This window comes from Cyrtonyx montezumae, unplaced genomic scaffold (assembly GCF_038088225.1).
Source record: "Cyrtonyx montezumae isolate F1298 unplaced genomic scaffold, pur_monq_1.0 scaffold_8, whole genome shotgun sequence".
Taxonomy (NCBI): domain Eukaryota; kingdom Metazoa; phylum Chordata; class Aves; order Galliformes; family Odontophoridae; genus Cyrtonyx; species Cyrtonyx montezumae.
In genome coordinates, this window is record NW_027072089.1 from 115,445,953 (window position 1) to 115,472,431 (window position 26,479).

General features: G+C 39.1%; 1 protein-coding gene across 1 annotated transcript in view; it reads right to left on the reverse strand.

Annotated features, from left to right (window-relative positions):
- Positions 1-263: 263 nt before the first annotated feature.
- The window catches only part of BZW2 (basic leucine zipper and W2 domains 2), a 49,558-nt gene continuing 23,342 nt past the window's right edge, over positions 264-26,479 (reverse strand). Inside the window, exons 3-12 of the mRNA XM_065751798.1 lie at positions 24,365-24,541; positions 23,242-23,345; positions 20,946-21,011; positions 14,977-15,112; positions 12,035-12,144; positions 10,287-10,457; positions 9,669-9,815; positions 7,263-7,401; positions 2,293-2,415; positions 264-716 (exon numbers count right to left, since the gene is read on the reverse strand). Coding sequence (XP_065607870.1) covers positions 688-716; positions 2,293-2,415; positions 7,263-7,401; positions 9,669-9,815; positions 10,287-10,457; positions 12,035-12,144; positions 14,977-15,112; positions 20,946-21,011; positions 23,242-23,345; positions 24,365-24,541 — 1,202 coding nt within the window. The 3' untranslated portion in view covers positions 264-687. The remainder of the gene's footprint in view (positions 717-2,292; positions 2,416-7,262; positions 7,402-9,668; positions 9,816-10,286; positions 10,458-12,034; positions 12,145-14,976; positions 15,113-20,945; positions 21,012-23,241; positions 23,346-24,364; positions 24,542-26,479) is intronic.

Below are 26,479 nucleotides of genomic sequence, written 5' to 3' on the forward strand. Positions count from 1 at the left end.
CTACTCATTAGCATACATTTGGTACGTGCAAAATTAGGATCGCAGACATTTGTTTCTGCAATTCTGCTACAATTAACTGAATATATCAGTATTTGCTAAGGAATATCACTCATTTGTCCATCGATGCCAATTAACTGATGTTGATTTTGTGAATTAGAAGCATGAAAAGCATCACTTGACACTCGTGTGTAATTTTCACTTGAGGGACTGTGAAAACGTGGTGGCAAATTGAATTTGCAAAACACACACTAACACCACAGAACTAAGATATAAAAGCCATTTATTCAAAAAAATGTGGTGGTGTCAAATCACATACACAAGCCAATATTGAGCTACAAACACAGACCAAACAGTTCTATAAACAGAAATCGGAGTGTTCATTATACCATAGTACCTGAAAAAGATCGTTAATAAAAAGGAGTCCATAGGTATTTCATTTTGCTTTTATGGCTCCTTGCTGAATGTCTTTGCCTAAGTTAGAGTACAATGAGCCAGAGGTAGAGTCCCAAGAAAAGGATCTAATGCCTCAGGGCTCCATTAAAAACCCTTATTCTTCTAAACAAAAGGAAAGCCTAGCCTAAAATTTTCTGTATGACACTGAAGTAAAGCCTCTTTGCTTGAACAGTATGGCATTCCCAAGCGCATTTGGCATTAACCTAGATTGAGTCTGTGCTTTGTTGAACCATCTTAGTTCTCCTCCCCTTCAGATTCCGATTCTAGAAGAGAAGAAAGTAAGATATTTCATGTAGGTTGCACAAGAACAGTGATGCAGTTCTATTAAGACAAACAAACATACTTCCAAAATTCAAATCTAGTACCTCATAGGCAAAGCTAACAGATGACAGAGAATAAGTCAGAAAGAAGAGTAAGCTTCCCAAGATCAGATTCTACACCTTTACACTCTATTGGGTTTTTCTTCATTCTGTTACCAGTCATCTGTTACTATGAGTTTCATTGAATCACCTTTGTGCATTCCTTCCAATTTAGGATTCCTATGCCATGATTCTTCAATCCTAATTCACTGCAAAATTCTGTTCCTCATCTTCAGAGCCAGCCAACAAATATCTGAGCATTGTTCAATAAAGAACCAGCACTATTTTCTTGCTCTTTTAGTCTCTCCAAGTACACTCTACTGCTATTCTTCTTACTATTTACTCTGAAAGTATCAGTCATTACCATCACACAAGTCTATAGGTCTATAGGTAAGGAATCTGAACCAACAACATTATTTATGTAATACAACATTAGAAATAATTTGTAAGTATGAGCAGGCAGAGAATTTTTATCACCTAAAGCTACTTTGCATCATATTTTATTTCTGTGCTTTCTCCTGTTGACACAAACACAACACGTGTTTGCTCTGAGAAGTCTGAGCTAACAATCTGCATATTCTAACTGCAGCACTTTGTTTTTAGTAGAACCAGGCTTCGTAAATTAAGTACATCTGGGAGATGAGCTATGCAGATAAGGTAAAAATAAAGAGGAACAGAAAGACATACACACAGAAAGGGAAAAGCGCTTAATATGACCAAGATTGGTAGTCTGAAGCATGAAAGGAGCTGCCATTTTTGTATTTCTACATGTATACGCGAATTGCTAGTCTTACCTGCCCCTCAGAATTACTACATATTCCCACTAAGATTCTACTAGAATCTACATTAAATGGATGATAATTAACACTAATAATTGTATCCCTGTCTATTACATATGGATTGATCATTCCAATTGATGCGGATTTCCTCTTTAAGACAAAATGATAACCTATCTGTGCAGTCCAAAGGAGAACAAAGTTATGGACCCTCCCCAGTAACTGCTTTAAAGCAGCAAACACAGATTGTATCTTAGCCTGAGCATTCAGATTGGAGGAGTTTCAACTGCTGTGGCATGGGTAAACTCATGTTCATCTAGTCAGTACAAGTGATAATAGCAGAAAAGGTATTACTGATATAGAAGAGTGCTAGCCATAGTGAGGTAGCACAGGCACACCAGCAGGTTCTACACTTGCATGGTCATTAGGATAGGTAGAAACAGACAAATATTCTTTCCTTCCTGTAAAAGCTTCCATATACCTACTGACAAGTGGTGCCTGATGACTGAAGGGGTTAAAAGAACAACTTAAGCAGCAAACACTGCTAGGCTTGAGCATGACTGCAAACAACATGCAGCAAGCATGTCTGCTGCCTTCCATTACAAGTCTGCATCCTTCACACGCCTAGCACAACTCACACCTGGAAAAAAAACTCACACTTGATTTGCTAGGAGACTACCAGATTTCTTTAAACAAATCCATACCTTCTTCAGCATTTTGCAGCCACTCGACAAACTTCTTCATCTGGTCAAGAAAGACGCTCTTGCCTTTAGCAACATGTGCTTCTTTATACCACTTGAGAATAGCTTCTTCACTCAGAACGTCAGCTGAAAAACATAAAAAACATAAGCGTTTGTACAAAGTCAGTGTATGTTTCAGAGGTTAGAAGATGGAAGAAAGATTCTGCCTAATTGTTGGTTTGGGATTTTTTTGTTGATTTTGTTTTTCAAAGGCTGCAAAAAATCAGTAAGCTCACGATGGAACGAGCTTTGCATTTAACTACGTTAGGCTTCAACTAAGGAGTATCTGTTGAACATTAGGGAATCCAAAAGCAATGAAACATGTTAGACTTAATCAAATACCAGATATGCTTTTGTAAAGGAAAGTTCTGTGCTCATCTGCTTTAAGTGCACCACAGAAGACTGTTGATTAGAAACATCAGGAATCAGTCTGCACATCTTAGAAGTCACCATGAGAAGAAATACCATGTTTCTTGTTGCTACTGGATCACAGAACTGTGCACGGTTCTAGAAATCTGAAGTAACAGACACCACCTGACTGCACAGCTCAGATAACCAAAAGGAATTTTTTGACATCATTACGGCCTGAAGTTCAATAAAATCTACTAGCCAAAAAGACCACTGTTGATCCAGACCACTCACTTTAAGGGAACTGCTCAGATGGACAGCACAGCTGACACTTTTGTCAAGTATCAACAACAAAACTGCTATCAAAGGAACGTGAGACTGCATCAAATTCAGAATCAAGAAATCCTAACAAACAGCAAGGACATGTTTTTTCCAACAGATGTAAATTTAGGTCTAGCAACAGACCTCTAGCCTTGAGAACAAAGCCTCTGTGATCCAGCCAAGCCAAATATCTCAGTAATTCATGGCTGTGGAGGCAAAATCTGGGATCCACAATGGCATTTTGGCAGTTACATAAGGCAGGAGGAAAGAACAACAACAAAAAACAACGATATTTGTTCTATAAAAAGACTAAAGACAGCTTTCTGCATATCATTAAAATTTCCATTCTTCTTGTCTTTGAAGAAAATCACCCTTCCTTGCTCTGCAAAATCAACACGTTTACTGTGAGTTCTTTCCTGCTTCTCAAACTCTGTGCTATTGTCCCACTGATTTGGCATTCATTTAAGTGTGAATCCTGACCACTTCTGCAGCCCACAGTTACAACAGATGTGGCAGTGAAGATAACGTGGCAAACTGAAATAAGTGGCACCAAAACTCCAAAACATCAGATCAAATTAGACAGAGTAGACGTATCACATGTGCTGTTGAATAATAAACAGATGGAAGCAACCTGGGATACATTTGAACTTCTTCAGAACTATCCTAAGATATCCCACAATAACTGAATGCACCACCCTGAAAATTTGGATTTCAATGAGTTCATGCAACTGCAAGTTAGCTTCTCTCTCAGACACTGTTCCAAAATAAAATCTCTTCTGCAGCTTGCTGCAATTCACAGCAAGCTGAAAATACAGGGAAAGCAAGATTATGCCAGCTGTGTGTTGTTTTTCAGTACATCTACACTGCACTTGGAGGACTCTTACCAGTGACAGAAAGCTCTATCTTTCCAAAATCCTGACACAATGAAGGAAAAGAAATTAAAAGAAACACTGGAGCTATAAGAAAAGTATTTATTTTGCATTAAATACTCGCCAGTCATCCTTAACAGCATCTCAAAACCATTACGGCATTTAAGAAAGCCAGATTTTCATTTAGCAAGCTTAGAATGCATTTCACAAGGATTCCTGTAAAGCTGGAATTTAATCCCTCTATGTAAATCCTTTTCTTGATCTACAGCCTATAAGCTTTAAGGGCCTGTTGCCAAAGAGGAAGAGGAAAACGTACCTCTTCTCCCTGCTCAAACCCAAATCTGATAATAGCAGCATACAACCTTGCAATGTACCTTGAGGATTAAAACCAAGTCAGGTGGATGAGGAATTTGCCTGTACATAATAACTCCATAGCAATAAGCCTCCTACACTAGCGAAAGAGAAAAGAATACTTTCAATTTCAAAGAGGACAACTGCAACCCTCCTTTCATTACTGAGCAGTATTACCTGAACTACATTCATGCCTACAGCACTCAAAGAATGGCATTCTCCTGTCAGCACAAAGATGCTCAATTAAACAACCAAGCAGGACGGGGTGAGTTAATCATACCTTTAGGTTGCTTTGAAGCAACAGGAACACTGAGGGGGACTGGAAGGTGGAAGAGAATGATTATATATACACATTTCTTATCAAACCTGATTATAGGCAGATTTTAACAGCTGAACCTGAACTGCAGTTTGTGGGCGTGTGCACATCAGTTTCACTGCAGTCCCAGGTGATGTCAGCCCCAGAGAGCCAGCTCTCCTGCACACGCAGCCAACTGCCACTCCAGCCACCCACTGCCAGAGCCTTCAGGCACAGCCATCTTGAAAGGCAGAAGTTGCAGAACAAACTCAAGAGAGCCCAGAAGTTAACTGGAACATTACTTGAAGTTTAGGTCTTGATTTTGGACTAGATCACCCAGCGTGAATACACTTCTGTGATTAATAGCATAGCTGCATGCTTCCAGCTGCCAATCCAGTCAATCAACTCACAAATGTCAGCTCAACTCTACTGCAGATAACTCAGCTGGGAGGACAGAGTCTTACAGCAAGAGGTTTTTTAGTACAAGAAATGTCTTCCACTATATTTGTATGGTCTTTTTTTCCTAGGAAAATTTTTTACTTGGTATCAAAAATGCTATTTGAATAATGAAGATCATTTAACGATAATTTTATGCCAACAAAAATAAACTACCAAAGCCTGTCCGTCAAGTGGAACTTGAAGATTCAGTTCTTTTAAGTTCTTTCAGTTCCTACTATTCAAGCTGACAGTCTGCATCTTTTATGATGGAAAATTGGAAGGATTAAAACAGAAGATGTTGGATGCACTCCTACAAATAGTCATACAACTAGATTTGTCAAAGCAGGGGTGGCATTTAATGCCTAACACCACTGATGATCCTCTTTATGCCCAGGAAACACTCACTTGAGATGAGTAATAGGTAATAAACTGTCCACATACCCAGTGGTAAATAGCTGCACTTCTTCTATCCATCCACAGATACTCCAGGTGCCTGCATTTGTCACTAGAAAAAAGTTACAAGGTACTCTGAAACATCTCCAGATCCTACACAAGTCACTGCTGAAGCAGAACAGGAAGGGCAACATGAGCATCTGCTGTTCCCTCACTGCCAACATAACTATTAATAGTCAAGGAAGCCCCTAAAAGCTAACATGAAACCTAAGATATGCTGTCATCAGCAAAGAATCTATGGTAAAGCATGCATCGCTAAAAGAACTGCATGGCTTGTTTCTAGTGGATGGGTTGGAGATTGGAGAAGGAAAGGGTGAAAACCACCAGCACTAAAATGAAGCAGAGGTAGGCTTCAGTACCCATTTCTGACTGACACCTTCCTTACAGCCCTCAAACCAATCATAAGCAGCTGAAGTGTGATAAATATCACAGGGGAGAAATAAGAATGTGATAACTAGCATTCCCAGAATCTTTGCTGGTTAATTCAGATGTCCTCACCTAACAGACACAGCTTGGTTCCAATGCTGCCCTAAAACCAATGGAGCTGATGATTTCCTTACTCTGCCCAGACTCAGAGGGATCCTACTGCTATTAACTGCAACATCAGACTTGCAATTGCTATTAGATAACACTACATCTACCAAACAGGCAGATAATATTGAAAAACTTACAAAACACCACTGAAAGGAGCCCCATACAAAATGATTTGTTTCAACCACCACTCACTGTTCAAGTGCACAGCTCATTTGCCACGTACAAAGCAAATTCTCTAAGATAACTCAACATTAAGTAGCTGCTGAAGGTTGCACTCCCATCACTGAAGCCCACAGGATACTGACACAAGGACTGAAAAAAGACCCACCTTTCATCCACTTGCTTCACCTTCTGAAAACATTAAATTACTTTAACAATTCAAACTTGTTTGCCTTGAATGTGTATGTGACACAACAGAGGGAACAAAGATCAATACTGGGCTGCTACTCCTGCTGATTTTTCTCCTTCAACTATTTATAGTAAGAACGTCAGAACAAACTGTTCAGCACTCACCCATCATACACAGTACAAGATCATTAGACTCTATGACAGCCTGATCTGAATAAACTTGCTAAGAAAGTCAATTTCAAAATAAAAAAAAAAAATCAATCCCTCAAACTATGACACCTGCAAGAAACTACCAGGCAATGGAAAAAGGAGAAGTAAAAGCATAAGGAAAGCTATAATCTGGCAGAGGGAACAACAAAAAATCTGGAAGGTCTTCCTGCCAAGAGCGTTTGCCCCTTCTAAATTTCTTAAAACCAAGCTCTCATTTTTTTTAAATGTTCTTATTCTTATTATTTATTATTATTATTTCCTTCTTAATATTATTTTCTTACAGCTGCCAGAAATAAACATTTTTTTTCCATAGTCCTGGTTTTATGTTAGGACAAAAGTTCACTCAGACTGCAGATACTGCTTACATCCTTCCTGCTCATGGTTCTTGACTGCAAGATAAAGGCAGCACAGAAAGAAAGGCTGGATTTGACCTTTCCTACTGCCACGGGCTCCTCTGAGCTAAGAAAGCAGATAGTACTTCAGAGTTCAACACGATCACCTATAGAATACCATTTCCTTTTACATCACAGGCAAGCAGTTGGCGAAGACAGCAACCATGCCACTGGATAATGATTTATGAGTTCAAAATTATGGTCTACCTACAAAGGAGCTACTCAAGGGATCTTTTTCTTATTACTGCTTCTAACAGTTCAGTCCTGATTGTAATACACATCCACAGTGTGCTTAATAACTGAGTTCAGTGCAGTCAAGTCAGTGCCAGGTCCAACGTCCGTGCTAAGTATACAGCAGTGGAGATAGACTTTTACCTTTATAAAAGAGTACCACGATCTTCTGAAAGGCTTTCATGAAGTGGATGTTGTCATAACAGTACTCCTGTACCTTCTGGAGAAGGATTAATTCTGACTGGCCTTGAGTGCTGAAGACAGCAAGCAGAGGGGCATATTGCTGAAAGGAGGTAAGACAAAATGCATGTTATGTTTAAGGTAACATTAAAATCCTTTTTTATAAAGGAAGGGAAGATAAATTACCTTTGATCTTCACTGACTGATACATTAATAACATTACTATTTAAATCATTCTTGTACTGATCAAATCAGTCGTCCTTTGCTTTCAGTAGCAAAGTTTGGCATTTTTCAGCTGAATTTGCAATGGCTTGATGCAACGGTGTTACTTGAGCTCCCAATCAACACTACTACCACACAGCTAAACCCACAAATTGAGTTCTTCCACTTCAGACAGGTATATACACATCTTCAGAAACAATTTATTACTTTGGAAAAAACATGGTGAAATTCATGGAGGCTTTAGGCAGCAAGATTCCTCCTTTTCCCCTTTTCACTCTTTAATCATCCAGGTGTTATCTAGTCAACTTGTAGGGAGGCAGGGCAACAAGCACCACAGTTAATACCCATTTAGTAGCATCAGCAGAGCTCAATCCCATTCACGGGTCTGTGACCTGCACCTGCCTGTAACTGTTAAGTAACACATTTAAAAAACTTAACTTTTAAGTTTAGAAATAAGAGTTCTTCTTATAGCTGCATTTGATTGACTTTCCTCATATTCCTCTCTCAATAACTGGAACAGACATACAATTGAAAATCTCAAATGTGTCTAAATAACTAAAGCAGCTTAAAATTAGATTCCTCTCATTGCTGGCTAAGAAAAGCTGCATTATCTTTCATTAGCATCAAGTTATGTTGCAATGGGTCAGCAGTTCCAGTGTCACAATTCTGAGACCACAACTGTGTCTGTAGTCTGAAACTGCCTAGAGGACTCTCCCACCCATGAGAATGTCCTCTCCCCAAATGAGAGGAGGCCTAGGGGTCAACAATTTTCATACAAAGCCAGCAATGTTTCTCTTCCCAGTATTCAAATATTCCAGTAACAACCATTTGTTAACTTGCCCTGCAGTAACTTGCCTAGACAGTAATCAACAGATACCTTCTTACAACTCAAGACTCATAATCCATCATAACATCAAGAGAACAAAAGAACACTCTTTTCCTTATGAAAATTCTCTTATTCTTTCCACTATTACTCGAGTCACTGTGACTGGAGAAGACTTCAAGGCATTCAGTTTTACCATCAAAGACTACACGAGATCTCAAGTGACCACATTTCTAGCATGACTGCTGCTCTTGAAAAACCAAACTCAGATGAAAGGACAATCAATGTAGGGGCCAAACCAACATGGGAACGTGGTTCAGGTGTGAAAAATCATCAACGAAAAGAGGAAAGGAATCCTATCAAGCTTAATATACATGTTAACATAAAAAAAAAGGTACTGATAGCTCTGATTGTTTCTGTCTTTGGGTAAATATTTGCAGTTCTGGATATGAGGGAGCATTTGTTCATACACAGTTTAACAGCTTAAATAGACTAAATTTGTTGAAGATCTTCTCTTCCCTTGTTCTCATTTCAAGTGTCTTGCACTCCACAATTCTTTCAGATTTGACTGAAGAGCCATGAATTATAGCAATGACTGATTACTCTGTATTGCCCACCCATCTCCCTTCTTCCCGAGGTCATAAGAGCTTTTGAACCAATAACTGTGATACTGCAATCTGTCATCTGGTTTTCTGTGCAACTGGTTCCCTTATCCAAAGTACCTAGCTTAGAGAGTAACTACACTATACAGTACAGAAAGTCTCAAGTCAGCTCCTGTCTTATTAGTTGAGAAGTAGCTACCCAGCTTCCATGGTCAATATCAGCAAGAGACATTTCACAGGTTCTGAGCTCGGCAGTCCTCCATGAATCTGTACAGCTCTAAGGAAAGCCAGCACAGGTGTCTCCTCACCATGCTCCCAAAATATCTTTGCTTCTGGCAAAGACATTGCAAAGACAATTCCAGTAGGCTTACTAGTCAGGTCAGAGCAGCTCTGAGTGTCAGCATTTCTTTAGCACTGAGCCCTAGGCAAAGAGCCTCACAGCATGCTGAGAACACATACTGCAAAGGCACTCAAGCTACAGCCACCCCAGTTTGCCCTGGTTTTCTACACTGTATGCCCTCAGGAGACAGAACACAGCAATTCCTAATTGGAACTACCTCATTTTTGTATTACTGTGACTGAAGAAAAAGGGACATGACATTTCCGACATGTGGTATCAGTTAGCCCTGAAGACCAAACCTCTTGGATTTAAAGAGGTAAAATCTGATGAATGTACCCTGTCATCCCACAGCAAGCCTTTCCCCTCTTCATTCATGCACATACCTTTAGATGTTTGAGGGCTTGCTCCGCAACCAGCTCTTCTTTCTTGTTCCATTCCACAGCATTCATTACACAGGTCCACAGGAGACCAATCACTGCTGGCTCAGGCAGCTCATTTCTTTTCATTTCCTCTTTTACATAAAGCACCATCTGAAGCATGAAATACAATGCTGGCTTCAGCAACATTTCCAGTCAACCACTAACAACTCTGCCTTATTAAGCGTTTGCAGTCATTTACAAATATCATATTGGTATAGAAATAACAAGAACCAAATTTAGAACAAGAATAAAAATGAAGCATTTAGAATGTTTTTGTTCAGCAACATAACTATTACTCAAGTTTCTCCTTCCTGCCCAACCTGACAGTTAACAGTTACATGAACTATATTCTCATCAAGCATAACTAAACATAAAACCACAGTTAACTGCAATTGTAAACCCACAGAGTGTTCTGTCGCTTTCATCTGTTGAAACCACTGACTGAATTTATCAATAAATTAAAATAATTCAAAGAAAAACAGAAGTAGACTCTGAGGTATCCACATCTGTTCCTGCCTACTTACTGTGTGTTTACATCTTTGACTATGCTTATGGAAACAGAAGTTGTAAAACACTCTTTACCTCCTTAATTGGGCATTCCTGAGAGAGACGCTCTTGCAGCTCCTTTTGAAGTTCTTTACGAGTCCCCAGTGACTGCTGAACTCTAAGAAAATCTGAGAGCTCTTTTAGACCTGCTTCAGTGAAATACTTGGCAAAATGATCCACATTCTGCCGGTTGGCAGGAAATAGTTCCTAAAAACACAGGAATACTCTCTGTTAAATAAACGATGAACGAGGGCTCTTGACAAAACGCAAAGAACAATTTCAAAGAGCAAACTGTGAATCGCCCATTACTGATCTATTAACAGTACAAAAGTCAATACTCTATTTACATTATTGTTTCGTTACAGCAGAGGGAAGAAATTACAGTCAGTTATGCAAAAAACCAACAACCCAACACCTGTTCCACATTAAGGTCACACAGCTATCAAGAGGCATCAGCTTAAGATGGCGCTGAAAACAGTTGAGCATTTTCCAAACTCCATGAATCTTGCAGAGAAAGTGCAAATGAATAATTTTAGAGCCATTATATGCTAAGCACAGCTACTGTGCACTCCCAGGGCTTACACACTGTTAAGAGTTTTATGATTTTTGTTATATTATTGAAATTCCACATCATATCATCATGTGGTGTATTGGGAGTTAAAGAGTTAATGCTCCAGCTGCATGGATAGTCAACAGTTCTGGGTATACCTGTCTCAGAAGAACTACATTCCCCAAAGGACTGTGCAATGCTTTGCATTTTTACGTTGTTCCACTCGGAGGGAAAGATAAAAACTGTCTGTGGTCACAGGACGCTCTCTTCCCTTTGGGATGGACTCAGCAGTGGGTGCTCGCTGCTGTACGCCTTCAGCGTTAGCGTAAGGCCTTCAGTTCATCAGACACTCTCTCATCCGTTATGTACACTGTTAACACCAACTTACCTCACATTTCTGACTCAAAGAAACCATAGCTACACGGTTTATTAAGTCCAGCTACATAGAAAAATTCAAATGCTGCTTAAAAACTGCGTGTGGCCCATCTTGGCAAGGATTCAAAGCTATCTACCTACATTGTAACTCTTGTGAAATTAACAGAAGTTTGATTTTCTCCCCATCCAGGGGTCTAGAGACCCTCCATCTACTTGAAAAGCAGATTAAGAAGAAACTTCAAGATACCTATGCTAGGCAACAGCATCTTATACTTGACAGTTCTTTAATATAGCAGCGTAATGAGAGCCAGTAGCTAAAGGCTTCAGTCAGTAAAGTTCAAAACAGAAATAAGACAACTGGCTTTCTTCCCCTCTCTAATAAATGGTGTACTTTGCTCATTTCCCAGTTCTGCCACAATTTATTTATCATTTGGACTCCTAAAATCAGATACAAACTAAAGAGCTGAAGGGGTGTGGGAGGCTGCTCTGCTTTTGAAAGATCATACGTTTCTGCCACAGAAACAGGAAACACTGCTGAAATTCTCCAGACAGTGCTATACAGGATACAGCACATCTGACTGGATTATCACAGCAATCTTTTTTGAAGACTGAAACTACTGATTTTCAGAAAAGCACAAGCAGGGAAAGGCATACAACACTGCTCCATATTCACATATGCTCTAAACACCTCAGGCCACTTCTACAAACCCACAATGCAGGTTCTGAGTCAAAAGGCTGACAGCTTTCCCTCTGCTGTCATCACTGCAGCACCATTTATGCTACCCAGAGGGCCCCTGCTGTGGAAGAACCTCTCTTCCTTAATAGGAGAAAAAGATCAACAAAAATATATTATACTTACTAGCAATCTCTTATCAAGGTTGGCTTTTCTTAAAGCAGAGGTAACAGAATTGGCATCTTTTTCCGCCATCCACGCTTTAAAAAGTTTTACAGCAAAAGAGGCTGCAATCCCTGTTTGAGAAAGTACACAAAACACGTTTCAGCAATTTTCAACACGAACGAGAAATTGTTACAGCAATCCACTATGGAATGAAAATACATTTACGACAACAGGACCAAACATGTGGAACTAAAGTGCATGGGTTTATTTTCTTTAATGCAGTTCTGATTTAGAGCATGCTGCATTGCATGAAAAGCCTGTTTCGCCTATTTAATTTTAGCTGTTCAAAGATTCTGCTTGCAATTAATTTCTCTACCTCTGCGCCTTACAGACAACGCCTAAAGCAAAAGGAAAAGCCCTGTGTTAAATCTGCTAGGAAATAAAAACACATAATAGCAACAGTCAGGAATAAGACATGGAAAAAATGTATCAAGGGGATTTTTAAGTCCAGAATAGGGTTAAGTAACTTCACAAATTCAGAGTAGCTGATTGTACCCCATCTTCCCACATGGTGTTTTGTAGCTGGTTGGACCATGTACAAATACCATTTTTAAGGAGAAAAATTCCTTCCTCAAGGCACAACCTAATATTTTCTGTATGAAATCAGAAGAAAAAACAGCACCACATCTTTATTTCCACAACCTGTTGCCTTCTCAGAGGAAGCTAAGCTAAGCACTAACCCCTCACCTCCCATCCCCCTCTCTGCATACATTTCTGAAGCACCTCCACAGCTCTGCTCCAGCTTCTCAGCTGCGAGCAGCCAGCTGAAGGGGAGCTGCAGTATTGTGGAGCTGGAGACACAGCTCTCCCTTACTGACATGGTCCCCTACAGGACAGCTATGCTTCTCCATACTACATTCTCATCAACATTTACAGTACTACTGAGAGCAGTCTTGATAATTTTTTGTTTTGCCTCCAGAAAGTCCTGAAATTCTATGAGCTGCACAGCTCCCCTGATGCAAAGTAGCTTAGTCACTCTTACCCACTTAATTGATCAATAAGATTCTTTTTATTTCTAGGATACATTGACTAAATGAGTCACCAAACAGAAATGGAAGAGATTATTCCCCAAGCAGCACTAACTTTGTTACCATTCATTACAGATCTTGGCTGTTATGACAGTTTTGCCAACCTCATTTTGAAAGCTCAGTTGTGAGGCACGATCCTTGTAGAAGTACGACATGAAACTGTGATGCGTGATGACATTGAAAAGTGGCCTAAAAATACCACTTTGGCTCATTTACATATTCTGCAGAAGGTTGCAAATGAAACAAGCATGACTGTAAAAGCTATGAGTGACCAGTCAAGGCTGACAAAGCCTGTTTGACTATGAGTGGGCCTAAGAATAACGTTCACCTGCTCTAACCTGCAAACGTGATTCAGACTATTTGAAATGTACATTTGCATTCCAGAGCTGAGGGTGAACTTGATAAAGGTATTTGTAGCTAGAAATCATTACCCACAGCCTATATGTTCTGTACAGTACTTGCACAGCTGTGATAATATAACTTACTCATATCAGAGGGCAGATAATGCAAACAAAATGCCCCCACAGCAACTCTCAGCAGGCAGTGGCTTGTAGCATACGTGTTGGACTTCAGCTTCAAACACTTATTTGATGTCATAAGATCCATGCTGCAGCTTGCTCGGTCACATGCTAATTCCTTATGAAAGGAAGCATGGAACAGCAAGAAGTCCAACCAGCTGCAGGAGAGCATGCCAGCAACAGAAAAGCACTCATTCTCAGAGCATTAGGATAGTGACCAAAATCAAAGTGAACTGTTTTGCCACCAAGTACCTGTGCCCTAAGTCCTTTTTCAAGTCATTTTCTAGACTATTCATGAGCTACCACTGTCTTTTCCTTTAAAATAGCTGTGCTGTTTTTCCAGGGCTCTTTTCTTTTTATCGATTATCAACTCCACTGATAGGACACACTTTCATCTGCTCATTTCTTTGTTTATCCCCAGCATGATCTCTACATTTGTGTTAGTGTGAGAGTACACACTCAGATGTATATGCATGCAACTCACACACACACACAGACAAAGAAGACTAAGTTCTGATAAAGGTTTAGAGCTCCCCGAAATGCAATTTCACATAAATGCAGTTTTTATAGCATTTTTGCATAAACTGTTAAGAGTAAAATATAATGGGATATTTGAACGTTAAAAAATTTGAGTTTCCAGATGCATCTTGTGTTGCTATATCTATAAATGAAATTTGATTAAAAACCATGGCACTTCTGTCACCCTAAGATGTGATTAGTATTTTTGTTTGCATTTTTCTCCTACTTGAATTCTGCTTCCAAAAGCTGTAGGCAATGACAGAGCAAAACAGCAGCTGTGGCTTTTCTTGCTGCAACAAAACAAACAGCTCACCCAGGTCCCCCCCCCCCCCAGAGCTCTCAGCACCAAAAGAACTTGTTACAATAAGGCATCAGTACCCTAAGACAGAAAGGATTGTTACTCATCACACAGTAAAGATGAGTCCATGAGAGAAGCTATCAAGCAGTCATTACTGCTGTGATGGCAAAACCAAGGGTTGTTTGTTTTTTTTCCCCCTTTCTGCAATATCATTTGGCCTGTGCGTGCTGTCCTGCTTCATGCTCACGGGACATCAGCAACACTTAAACCCCCAAACAAACAGTATTAGGCGTATCTCAGGAACAGATTACATTTCACAATTGTATTTGGGTTGGTTCTCCTTTTTGTTGTCATCCTACTTCCCACTGCCTTCTTGATAGATCTCAGAAGGTACGTTGGCCTTTGCTGACTGTATGTGTTTTGCTTTAACATCCTACTGCTTGTTGAACAGAGACAGGCTTCCAACGTACAACATGTGGCACAACAGAGTACATCTCCAATTAAAAATATGACAAGATAAAAGGTCATTTATGAAATTACCTTCTTTGACTATGTTGTCAGTGAAGAGGCTTGTTAAAATGGTAGCAGGAAGAGTCCCATTGGCTAACAGGATCCCAGAAAGCATCGCCAACTTGGTCTGTTCCGTTTCAGAGAAGGCTTTGAGGAACAGCAAGAGCTGTGGGTTGGACAAGAAGAAACAGACACATTTGAGCCACTGGCAACAGTAACAGGTAGAGATGAATATTCACAGACAGTAGTTTTTTTTCCTCATTAAGTCTCACTGTAACTGCAAGCAATTACATCAAAAATCTGTCCTGAAGCATCACAGTGCCATTTCACTATCAATTAGAATTTCCAAAAGGATATAAGCGTGTGGAATGCTGCCTTACTCAATGACACAAGGTCAGTCTTATGCAAATAAATATATACCTGGTGAAGTAAAAATGCTCACTAAAGGCTTAACACAGAAATTCATAGCATCTATTTAGAAACACAGACTTGCTAATTTCAACAGGTTGACAGCAGCCTGCCCATCTACATTGTTAGACTTTGAACTAAGCTAGAGAAGGAACCACAAACATGTAGAGCTAACAAAAATCAGTACTCGTACAAATAACTTGATGAGAAAGTTACATTCTCCCTTCAAAGAAGGGAACGCAGTATATTTTTGAACTTAAAAAAGAATTTCCATTTCCTGCTACCAGCACTTTACTCTGCTAATTTCATTTGTTATCACACCTTTTTTCCTTCTCCAGATAAACAATAGATGCAATCAAGACACAGCAGCTCATTTTGATGGGAAAATTGCACCCAGTTTCCACATTAACTGTAATTCATTAGCAATACCTACACATACAAGAGATAGAATATCAGATATGTCTCTGTCCTTGTATGTTACCACAGACAGTGGCAGCTCTTCTCCAAGACACCCAAGGAGCCCATAGTTAACAGTAAAGATTTGAGTGCAATATTTTAAGAAATCTGCATAACTAAGAAAGTGAGTTATTAAGAGACAATGGATGCTATATGATCAACGCCGCTCTGTGCCGGTGAACAAAACAGAACAGCTCTTTTTATTCATATGGTAGCATTTACATAACATCAGGTTTAAATTATAGCTTACACAATGCTGAATGATTCAGTCACAGACGTTATCACTTGGCTGCATCCCATTTAAAAAGCCAAACGATGCAATACAGATTCAGCTCAAAAGTAAAAATACGAAAAAATAAAAGCTTAAAAGTGTAATTTTTCTTCAACAAACTGTAACTCAACCAAAGAAGGGGTGCAGAGGAATGGGATTGTTATTTTTAAAACCACAGATGAGCTGTATTTTCAAATGTAGAAATTAACTGCTGTGTACAATGGTGCAGGTAAAAGAACTCCAGGGCTGCTCTGAACGGGTAAATTAAATTATTTCTACTGAACTCAAATGTAAACTTAGCATAAAAGGTGACTGGAAGCTTAGGAATCTCAAGTTCTCTTTCTACAAGCTTTAAACAGTACTAACCAAAAGGAAGTCTGCATGAGGAAAAAAATGTTTAATTAAACCTTCTGATCTTTACTGTAAGCACCACAAACAAGACTTACTGAAGAGGGAACAACTTTTGTGTAGCCACGTAACTCTTACCCCTGCTCCCATACAAGCAACAGATCAGGATTTGGATTGGTGGTCACACAGATTACTTTAATGCCACAAACCAGGTCCTGATTAATTCCTGATGCATGACCCACGTTGGGCTGTGTCAGTAACGAGCAGATTATGAACAGAGTTGTACCAATTTATGTCAGATTATGAAGGTAGTAGCACCAGTAAATCCTACTGCAAAGTGAGATATGCCACCCAAGGCGCAAGAATATGCCTGCAGATGAACATTCAAACATTTACCCACTTTAGTTTTGAGAAATCTGCAATGTTCCAAATGTTTTGGAAGATACGAAATCATATATCTATGAAGTTCACAGCCTCCTCTTCTCCCCTTTTCTTTGAAACGTGCTTCCTGTAAATCTCTTGGAATGAATTTCAATCATGATGTTCTTGAGTCTTACCCAACGGCAGCATCTCTGAGCAGGAATGAGGCCTTCTATATGTCCCTCACCGCTGGTGCTGCCAACATGATTTGTTTTACATTTTTTGAAAAGCAGCTCTACTAAACTAATACATGCCATTTTCTGCTCTTCAAGGGTATTATCCCATACTCAAGTAATTCAGGGGAAGACTGAGTTGTGATATGAATCAAAACCTTTAATTAACTCCCTCAGAAATCATCTTAAAAAAATAGCACATTGAGCTCAGTGCTGTTAAGAGCTCTTCTTTTACCATAACTATTACAAACCTGTGCAGGAAAATCACAAAACATTCAAGTTATTTTGGAACAGTAGCAAACCACCCACAAATGTTCCAGGCTGCTTTTTCCCTGCTGTTAGACAGATACTGGTATTACTGCTTTTGTTACAGAGTGATGCTAAGAGATGTGCAATTCCACCTGGCCCACAGTTTTATATTCCTAGCATAGTTATAAGAACTTCTGTCTATTTTACTGGGAGTTTAGAATGCCTACTAAGCACAAGACTAGGCCTAATATGATGTTCTGTGCTATTTTTTCCTCTTACAAAGAAGTCTATTAGTCACAAATTCTAAGTATAGAAGTTACATGCAAGTAAAGGTACGCATGTGACAAAAAAAAAAATGGTGCTTCTACTTTTCTCTTACAATTTTAAAATCTTAATGGGGAAAATTAAGGAATCCTAGGCACACAGGGAACATGGTATGTTTTTATATTATCAAGTGGCCTGTTGCTTTTGTGTCTGACAGTTTGTTACAGCTCTAGACACACCTGACAACAACCATCAGCAATGGGAAGGCACCTAACATCATAGTACATACCTGATGACTGACTTTTAGCTGACTAGAAGCATCTACATTAACATTTTGATACTAAATGTGGAGTAATCTTCCACATATTTCTTAATTCCCCAATTGATTTATGTTTACATTCATTAGGAAAACAGGAACTCAAAGAACAAGCCTCATCTCTTCCCAGTACTTTGGACAACCTCATGTGACTCAATAATACAAGGGCTGCTGCAAGACTAATGCTTCCTATTTTATTGATGGTATGGAGTAGAGTTTGAGCCTTCCTACCAATATCCTGTTACAATTTTGTTGCTGTGTGACAGATGGTAGCAAAGGGGCAGTCTGACAGAATGGCACCTGACATGGAAGTGTGTGCGAAGCAAAGTGTGGAATTGAATTCCTCCATGTGGACACAATTGCACCAGTACTAAGACCAAAAACATACTTCTCCATACTTCACATTTGTCATAAAAGCAAGAACTGTACTGAACTCTTCTTGAAAAGGTCTTCTTGACAGCTAATAACACCGCTGATTTCATCTACTGACCTGAACAGAAACTTACAGAAAAGATGAACACTAATTTGGAAGTGATAATTTCACTTAAACTACAGCAAAACATTGTCACAGGTCTATGCAGGAACAGACTGGACAGAACTCATATGAACTTAACTTGGCCACACTAAAGAACAGCACATGAGCAATGCACTTAAACATCATCTCCTTCAGCTGAAATTCCTTGCATGGAGTAATTACAATCTAACCATTTGGATGTACAGTTTGCTTATGTCATTAGAAGAAGGAATAATTCACAATTGTGAGGGAAGAGAATTCAGAAAAAAAATAGCTGAAAGCTAGAAGCAGGAAAAAAGGTACTGGGAAATAATGCTGCCCTAAAGAAAGTATGAACTAAAAGACACACAGTAAACACTCCCATCTAAGACAATCTCTCTTGAAAGATGTCCCACTGACACCATCTGCTTCTTCAGACTGAAACTGCTGGTATGGCCTTGTTTTTAGCACAGCTTTTTCTGTGAGAAGACCTCATTTTCTCCTAAATGCTCTACCTGCCTATTGAATCTGCCAAAAAACATAAAAAACCCACATTCATTGCTGGGACAGTGATCATGGAAACAACATCTAGCAGTCACTCTTGCTTTTCTAACAGCTGCCAAGGTGCAGTTGCCTCTGAAGGGGTAAAAATCCCTTCCAGAAGTATTAATACATCCAGCACATGACCCTCTTTATGGGCAGCTACTCATGCACATTATTGAATACGTTGATTAAAGCACTAAATAGGTAAAAATCCAGTACCATCACCAGAAGATGAACACTGATGTATGGGTTCACAAAAACAGAGGAAGGAAGAAAATGAGAAAGCAACTACAAAAAATGTTTACAAGTTTTAAGGCAATGACAGTGAAGGGGCAATATATAAGCTCAAAACTGCACAGCAAGCTTCCCAGTTTTTAGTTCTGCAACATGGGGTATTAAAGGACTCATCCCAGTCCACCCTCAGCACTGGCAGATAAACTGCACCACACCCAAAGCTGAAGTGCTAAGGAGCAGCACTGAGATCTGCACAAGAGTGCAGAGATAAGGAAGGCAGCTGAAGGACAGGCAGAAAAATTCAGCCCACCCTGGGGCCAGTGTGCAAAGCTACTCTTGTGGTCTGTTGTACAAGATGTAATCTGATACTGAAAATCATACACCAAGTATGCACATGACACTGAAGTTTGCAGTCTGCAAACTGAACAAGCCCTCTCTGAGCCCCACGCTGCCTGGGCCAGGATGATTCCATCAGCTTAACATTCTCAAGCCAAACTACCTCAAACTAGTGCTTTGTCTTAAAACTAGTACACAGTTAATCTTTAGATTAAAGGTACTTGCTCCTCAGCTGAAGAATCAAATTATTATATATTGAACATGGTTTCCTCTTCTCACTGCTGTGCATAGTGAATTCTCAGCAACTCAAAGGATTCAAAATCAAGCCAGTTGCAGGAGAACGAGGAGGCGGTTTGAATTGACATGACATTTGTTTAATATGCAGAACATTCTGAAACTTGAATGCTTGTGAGTCAACGTTTCTCATGTCAATGATTATAGTAATTAAGAACAAGAACATTAGATTTGTGTGGGAGCAGAGGTAAATTTAGGTTTTTAGAATGATGCATTGAGCAATCAGAATCAGTTAAAAGGCACGCTGGTCACAAGTGCAAAAATAATTTCCTGTATGAGCAAGAATGTATAAATAACAGCCAAATTCATTCAGCCACAGGAGGTGGTGGTGAGGCATAACACTCCAGACTTATCCTCACTTGACCCCTGCAGTGATCCTACTGATGTTCAGATCGTAGGAAAACACACTTCTAACAAACGTGGCACTTCAGACACAAGACAGGTTCTGCCAATACCAGCGGGCTCGTTAACTTACAGCACAGCACATACTTTATCATTTACTCAGATCACATTAAAAATAAAGAAAATACTTAGGCCTGTTCCTAAAAAGTTAAAGCGCTCCAAATACATATTTCTTTCAAATATTTCTACCTATGTTTCTCCCGTTCCCTTGGAATTCAAACCCACAAAACAGCATCTACACCCACTACAGCCAAAAGAACATAACGGGCAAATCCTGAGAACTCTACCAGTGCAGTGATGATTTCTGACATATCTGTGGCCTCAAATACTCAAACTAGTGGGTAGAACTCATTCCACAATAAAGGAGCAATTCAATATTCATACATTAAGTGCCATTTAGCACAGCACATTTGCATTTATTTTATGGGGAAAAAAAACAACCAGCACAGAAACATGTTCTATTAGCAGGTCCATAATACTTTCTCTCATTGAGAGCTATATCCAAATCCCATACAGAAAAGCCCAGAATAAGGTCAGTTTAGTCAAAGCAACTGAAGAAAGCATTAATTCAGAGCTACCCTAGATCAAACACTACCAGCAGCATTCCCACGGAGCTAAAGTTGCAGACTAAAGCTGCCACCCTTGCCAGCTGTAGATTCCATTCTCTTTTCCAGCAGAGCTAAATAAAATACACAACAGAGCAGAACTTACATGCACAATTACATTAGACAGAGTAAAAAATAAAAAATAAAAAAAACTACTAACTCTCAAGGAAACTGTCACCAATATTACCTTTTTGATTTCATCTTCAAATGCTTTCTCCAGATATTTGTATCTCCTGATAAGCTTGTTGAAGACCTAAAGGAAAAACAGGATAACTTTAAAAACGTAAAAAAAAGTTTAGGCAAAAGAGGCAAAAAGAAACAAGTCTGCCACTAATTAACCTAATATAAAATCTATGGCCAAAACAGGATGAGAGTTCTGGTTTTCTTCATTTTAATGTCTCCACAACAGGAGATAATAAGTAATGTAGGCTTCTTACATTGCAGTGCTCCTTTAGACATTAATAAAGACACTTTCTAGGAAATAAGCAGTCAGCAGGATGATATTCCTGCCATCATCTGCTACACTGCACATCACCTGCCTTACCACGAAACATTCCATACTAGTTTGTTTGAAAATGGAAAATGCAAATTCTGCAATTTTGATTTAAAGAGAAATGATTGAATCACAGAATTTACTACAGCCTAAGATTTTTCTTCTTACTTCTCAAAATATTATTCCCACTCTCCTTTACACCCTTATCCACAGATCAAAAGCAGAAGGAAGTGGGAAGAGAAAGAGGTTAACAAATATAGGAAAACTGCACTCTGTCCCCTTCTGATAACATCGTCTCCCTGGGGAAGCTGTCATGTGTATATCAATAGAGCGAGGCAGCCAGGCAGTACTGCTGGTTATCTTCATTGCAGACAGAATCTCTATTAAATCCACTAACATGAAGACTTAAAACTCACTAATGTCATGGAAAGAGGAAGAAGCCTCCACAAAGTTTTTACAACTACTGTGTCCTTGGACACACTTACTCTCTAGTTTTCACCACTTGTTCCTCATCTTGTAATCACAGATTATGAAAGCAGAAGCAGCACAGGTGCAGGCTGCATTCAGATGGAAGTTGTTTGTTTAATTTCTTATCTCTTACAACTGCTCTCACTACTGTACAAAGGGCACAAAAATATGACTCACTATCACATGAAAGAAGATTTGTATGAGGAAACATACGACAATCATCAAGCTGGATGAGGGAAATGAAGTTTTATGAAGTTTTAAGTCATTTTTCAGAGAATGTAAAATACAACCAGACATCCTAGAAGGTACTACTTTGGGTCTGAACAAGGAAAACTGAAATGAAATATCAAGTTGTGACCATAGTAAGAGGTAAAGACTAACAGAAATCTAATAAAATATGATATAAAAGACAAAAAATGTAAGCCAGGATTTTGTTCATGTTTTCCAATAATTTGTAATTTGATTAAGTTCTTCTAAATTACCTAAGTACACATTATAAGCAAATTATCTGCTAATGCACCACCATTACCCTTGATCTTCTCTTGAAGACTTTTCTACCTTTGATTTGCCTCCACAACTAGAAACACAAGAAGTCACTCTACTAGCTTACAGGGAATAATTTAAGAAGGTATCCAAAAGAAGCTCCAAACAGCTTTATTAACCCAACTTCACTTTTTCATTATGCAATAAGAGCTCTCCTTCCAACTACACATGGAAACTGACAAGGTATATAAAAAGGTGCATCTTTTCACAATCTTTTCATCTTTTTTCTTTATGCTTTTGCTTACTACCTTCAATATCCTGAAAGCAATGTGGTATTTAAAAAGAATATACTTTTGACATATGGGATTTTCACAGGTAAAAGTCAATTTTTCTTTTTTTAACTCCATCTATATTCAGAATTGTACAGTGTCTTAGAACTTACAATTCTTACTGTACTTTCTCATGTATTTATCATCTTCTAGCTAGGAGTTATACAACATTAATTTCTCTTCAATAATGCTTTAGACTTCATCGTTAGTTTGTGTTAATTTCATATACACACATTCATGCAAGCCATATTATAATTTCAAAAGAAACCGTACAGCTCTCAGAGAACTTTTCTTCAACATTTGCCTAGTTCCTAAAGAGCTATACAACTACAGGTTGGAAGCTTGAGATATTTATTTTTGTCATTCATGCTTCATTTGTTTCTAAAAAATGTTTATGCAAATCTTAAAGGATGTATGTAAAAAAGGCCAACAAAAATAGTAAGAATGATGTCTGAAACTATACTGAACCCAAGCGTGGATTGTAAAAAGTAAGACCACTTTCTGCAAAAGAAAGAGTTGCCAGATGTGATCAGAAAATCTTAAGGCATCTTATTCTGTTACTAGAAATTTGTGTTAGGGCAAACTGAACTTTAAATTATCCTGAAACAGCTTAGCCAAGCGCAGCCTAGGCAGTCTGCAGATGTTCCACAATAATCCCTTTTGATTCATACATGGAGAACAGTAACCAACCAGCCCTCTCTTAACCTGACCTGAGCATAGTTTCGGATGGCATCGTGATCTTCCTCTGCAAAAAATACACAGTGACGGGTCATCTTGGTCTTGTCATTGTCATCTATGCGTGTGCCTCCAGGAGCTAAAAGAAAGCAAAGGCAAAAATAAGAACAAAATAATCAGTATATTTGAGGTAAAATGAATGAGTGAGAGGAGCCTATGCAAGCTTTGTGAGCTGCAACAGCACTTGACAGAAAGGACAGCTGGCTGATAACGCTGCATCTGAGATTACAGACCTTAAAGGACTGAGAAATTCAAGTCACACGAAAGGTCTCAGCTACTTCAGAGAGCAATGGGAAGGACCAAGCATATGTTGCATAATCCTTGCACTTACTTTAACTACTACCTAAACACCATAATAATGTAAATAATTCCCAAAGATTAAAAAAATAAACTCTTACTAAATTAAGGACTTAAACCATTTTCCTAACTCCACATAAACATTCAAACACAGTCACAAAAGACTTCTCCTGGCTTATTTTATTTGGAGGTGTTTTGTTGTTTTTTTTAATAGAATGTCCATTGGCTTTTGTTTCCTGCATTATCTTAAGATTTTCAAAAATATCTTTCCTTCTAACAAAACAAAGAGCAGGAAACAGTAATGAAACCAACGTGACCAGTAAAAAGAGCCAAGTTATCCAAAACCTCAAAGGAAGGCGCAAGTTAGGGAATGTTCCCATGCTGCCACTGATTTCAGGCGAAAATTCCCCATAAACATCCACAAAGCATTACTCATTATCCTTCAGTTCCTTTAGCTAGCTTGTGTTGCAAGGTCTACAAAGCAAACTTTGCAGCAGCTAATAACCCAGAGTGCTGTATGACAGCTCCTTAGGCTCGTATGTTCCTGTTTCCCATAGTCAGCATCTCTCATTCTGTTTGCTATTGCATGTCTATGCTCTACATGCTCTCAACAGAATAGTCATGAATATGCATACAATAGAACATAATGTAGTCGCACAGAACAATACATTACATCCAAAAAGTATCTAGACAAGTACAATTCTAATGGAGTTTATGATTTCCACTTTGTAAAGGAAGACAACTTCCTCAAAGAAGCAAGGCTGATCCTCAAAATTCTTCATCAGTTACACTGCAACTTACCAAGCATGCTGCCAGCTACCAAAATATCAAAGAGAGTGTCAGCATAGCGGCGATAATCAAGCCGTGAGCCTGCTGAATCCAGAAACTTGGCTATGGCCTCCAGGTCACTCCCAGCTTCATTGAGACCTTGGACAATAGTATCCCGGAAGACTGTGGGTTCAAATTTCTCTTTTTCATCTGGAAGGAGAAGGCAAAGGACAGGTAGACAGTTTTAAATTCCTTTATCATCCAGTAATTCAAATGACCATGGCACCTACACATGTTCTTCCTATTCTGGTCAATGCAGTGCACAGAATAGGTTCGGTTGGCTTTTGCTGCCTTTAGAAGTCTTGCTGTGCTTACCGTCACTTTCCTCCCTCCTTCATAGCCTTGAAACACCAAAACACAGGGAAACAAACAGGGACAAATAATAAATAAAAGAGGGAACAAGCAAATATTGTACTTGCTTTCCAATTTTGTACTTTTACTGGAGACATTACTGAATGTGCACGTCCCTGTACGTTGCCCAATCTAGTATCAGAATAACTTATGTCAGTTTTAGGTAAATAATATCACTGTGAGTATACTAAAATTTTCATATTTTCCTTTAAATAATGATGATTGCACATCTAAAATGTTTTCATGGAGAAAACCTTCAGGAAAAGTGAAGAAGTTTTTCAAGAAAGTAGTTGTTCTGTAAATATTTAGTGTTCTACAACACAGTGTAACCAGGAATTTATCTTTTATTCACAGACCAGAGCTGCACTAAGAACACAAACGGAGTGCTAACACCACATTTTCTACAGTAGCTCCTGGTTGAACTCAATTAGGGTACATTCTGAAACCCAAGACAACATCCCTAATCCAAGGCCATCACTCCCAACAGGTGCAGCCACAGCATCCAGGTAAAGCTACGTAGACTTGACATGTATCTCCTGATACTATTCCTTGCAGACCATTAATAATTACAACTTGCACCTGAAACTTCTCAGCAAAGCACATCCTGACTTTATACAAGAGCACACATGAAACATTTGTTATCAAAATAAATCTGAACTTTGAAAAACACAACCAGAAATTCTTCCATAGCACTTATAAACCCCCACAATGAATATAGTGTTACCACTTGCAAAAATAACTTTTATCAACAGTTATTATAAACCTACACTTACTATATCATGGAGACAAATACAGAGATTTTAGACTAAGACAACTCAGTAAAATTCCTGTCTAAACACGTTCTAATGAAATCTGAAATGTAGCAGCTGCATCAGGTTTTTGGGGAGAAGATGTAACATGACACAGTCTTTGACTGCAGGTTTCCTTCTTCTGTAACTTCTAGTGCAGAGAAAAAGATGCTACTCCAAACGCAAGTCAATGAAACTCCAAAAGATTTTGGATTTTGATTGCCCTTCCTCCTCTAACCTCCTTTCTACAGGAACAATAGCCTTCAGGCAATTAAGTAACTTAAATACAAAGCCTATCTTTTATCAACTTTAACACTTACCATGCTGAAATATTTACAGTTTATTTCCCTGCACTTGTGGTGCTCTCATTCTACCATTTCCAGGGCATCACTTGGACATTCTCTCCCTCTTTCATTACATCCTTTCTTCCATGACAATCACATCTGGAGCTATCATCTAGTTTTCAACAAATTCTCTGTTATGCCTACCATTCAGTGGATTGCTGGCTCTATTTCTTATCTCCAAGTGGTTTGCTGTCCAATCATCCAGAGGGAACAGCTGAGGCTCTCTCAACTCCATAGATATCCACACTCACGTTAGTTAGCTGTTCCCAATCCCAGCTTGTCACGAAGCAATGAACACCATCACAGTGCTACCCTAGCCTCTCTCCTACCACACTCTCATCATTATCACACTGTAAGCCTCTCCTCTGGACTGAAAGTAGCTTTCACATCTCCCCAGGCTTTGAGATCTTCAGAGCATCCAGCTGTGTTGCCTCATCTTCTAGCTGTGATGAAGACAGAGTCTGCCACAGTCATACAGTGATGGCAGTGGTTCTGACCATCGTGGATAAACCACAGAGGGTCAGGAAGGAAAACTGAAGGACATGCCTTTGCTCTGGGAAAATGTCCATAGGTAACCACTCCTGGAATCCAATCAGAGCCATCAG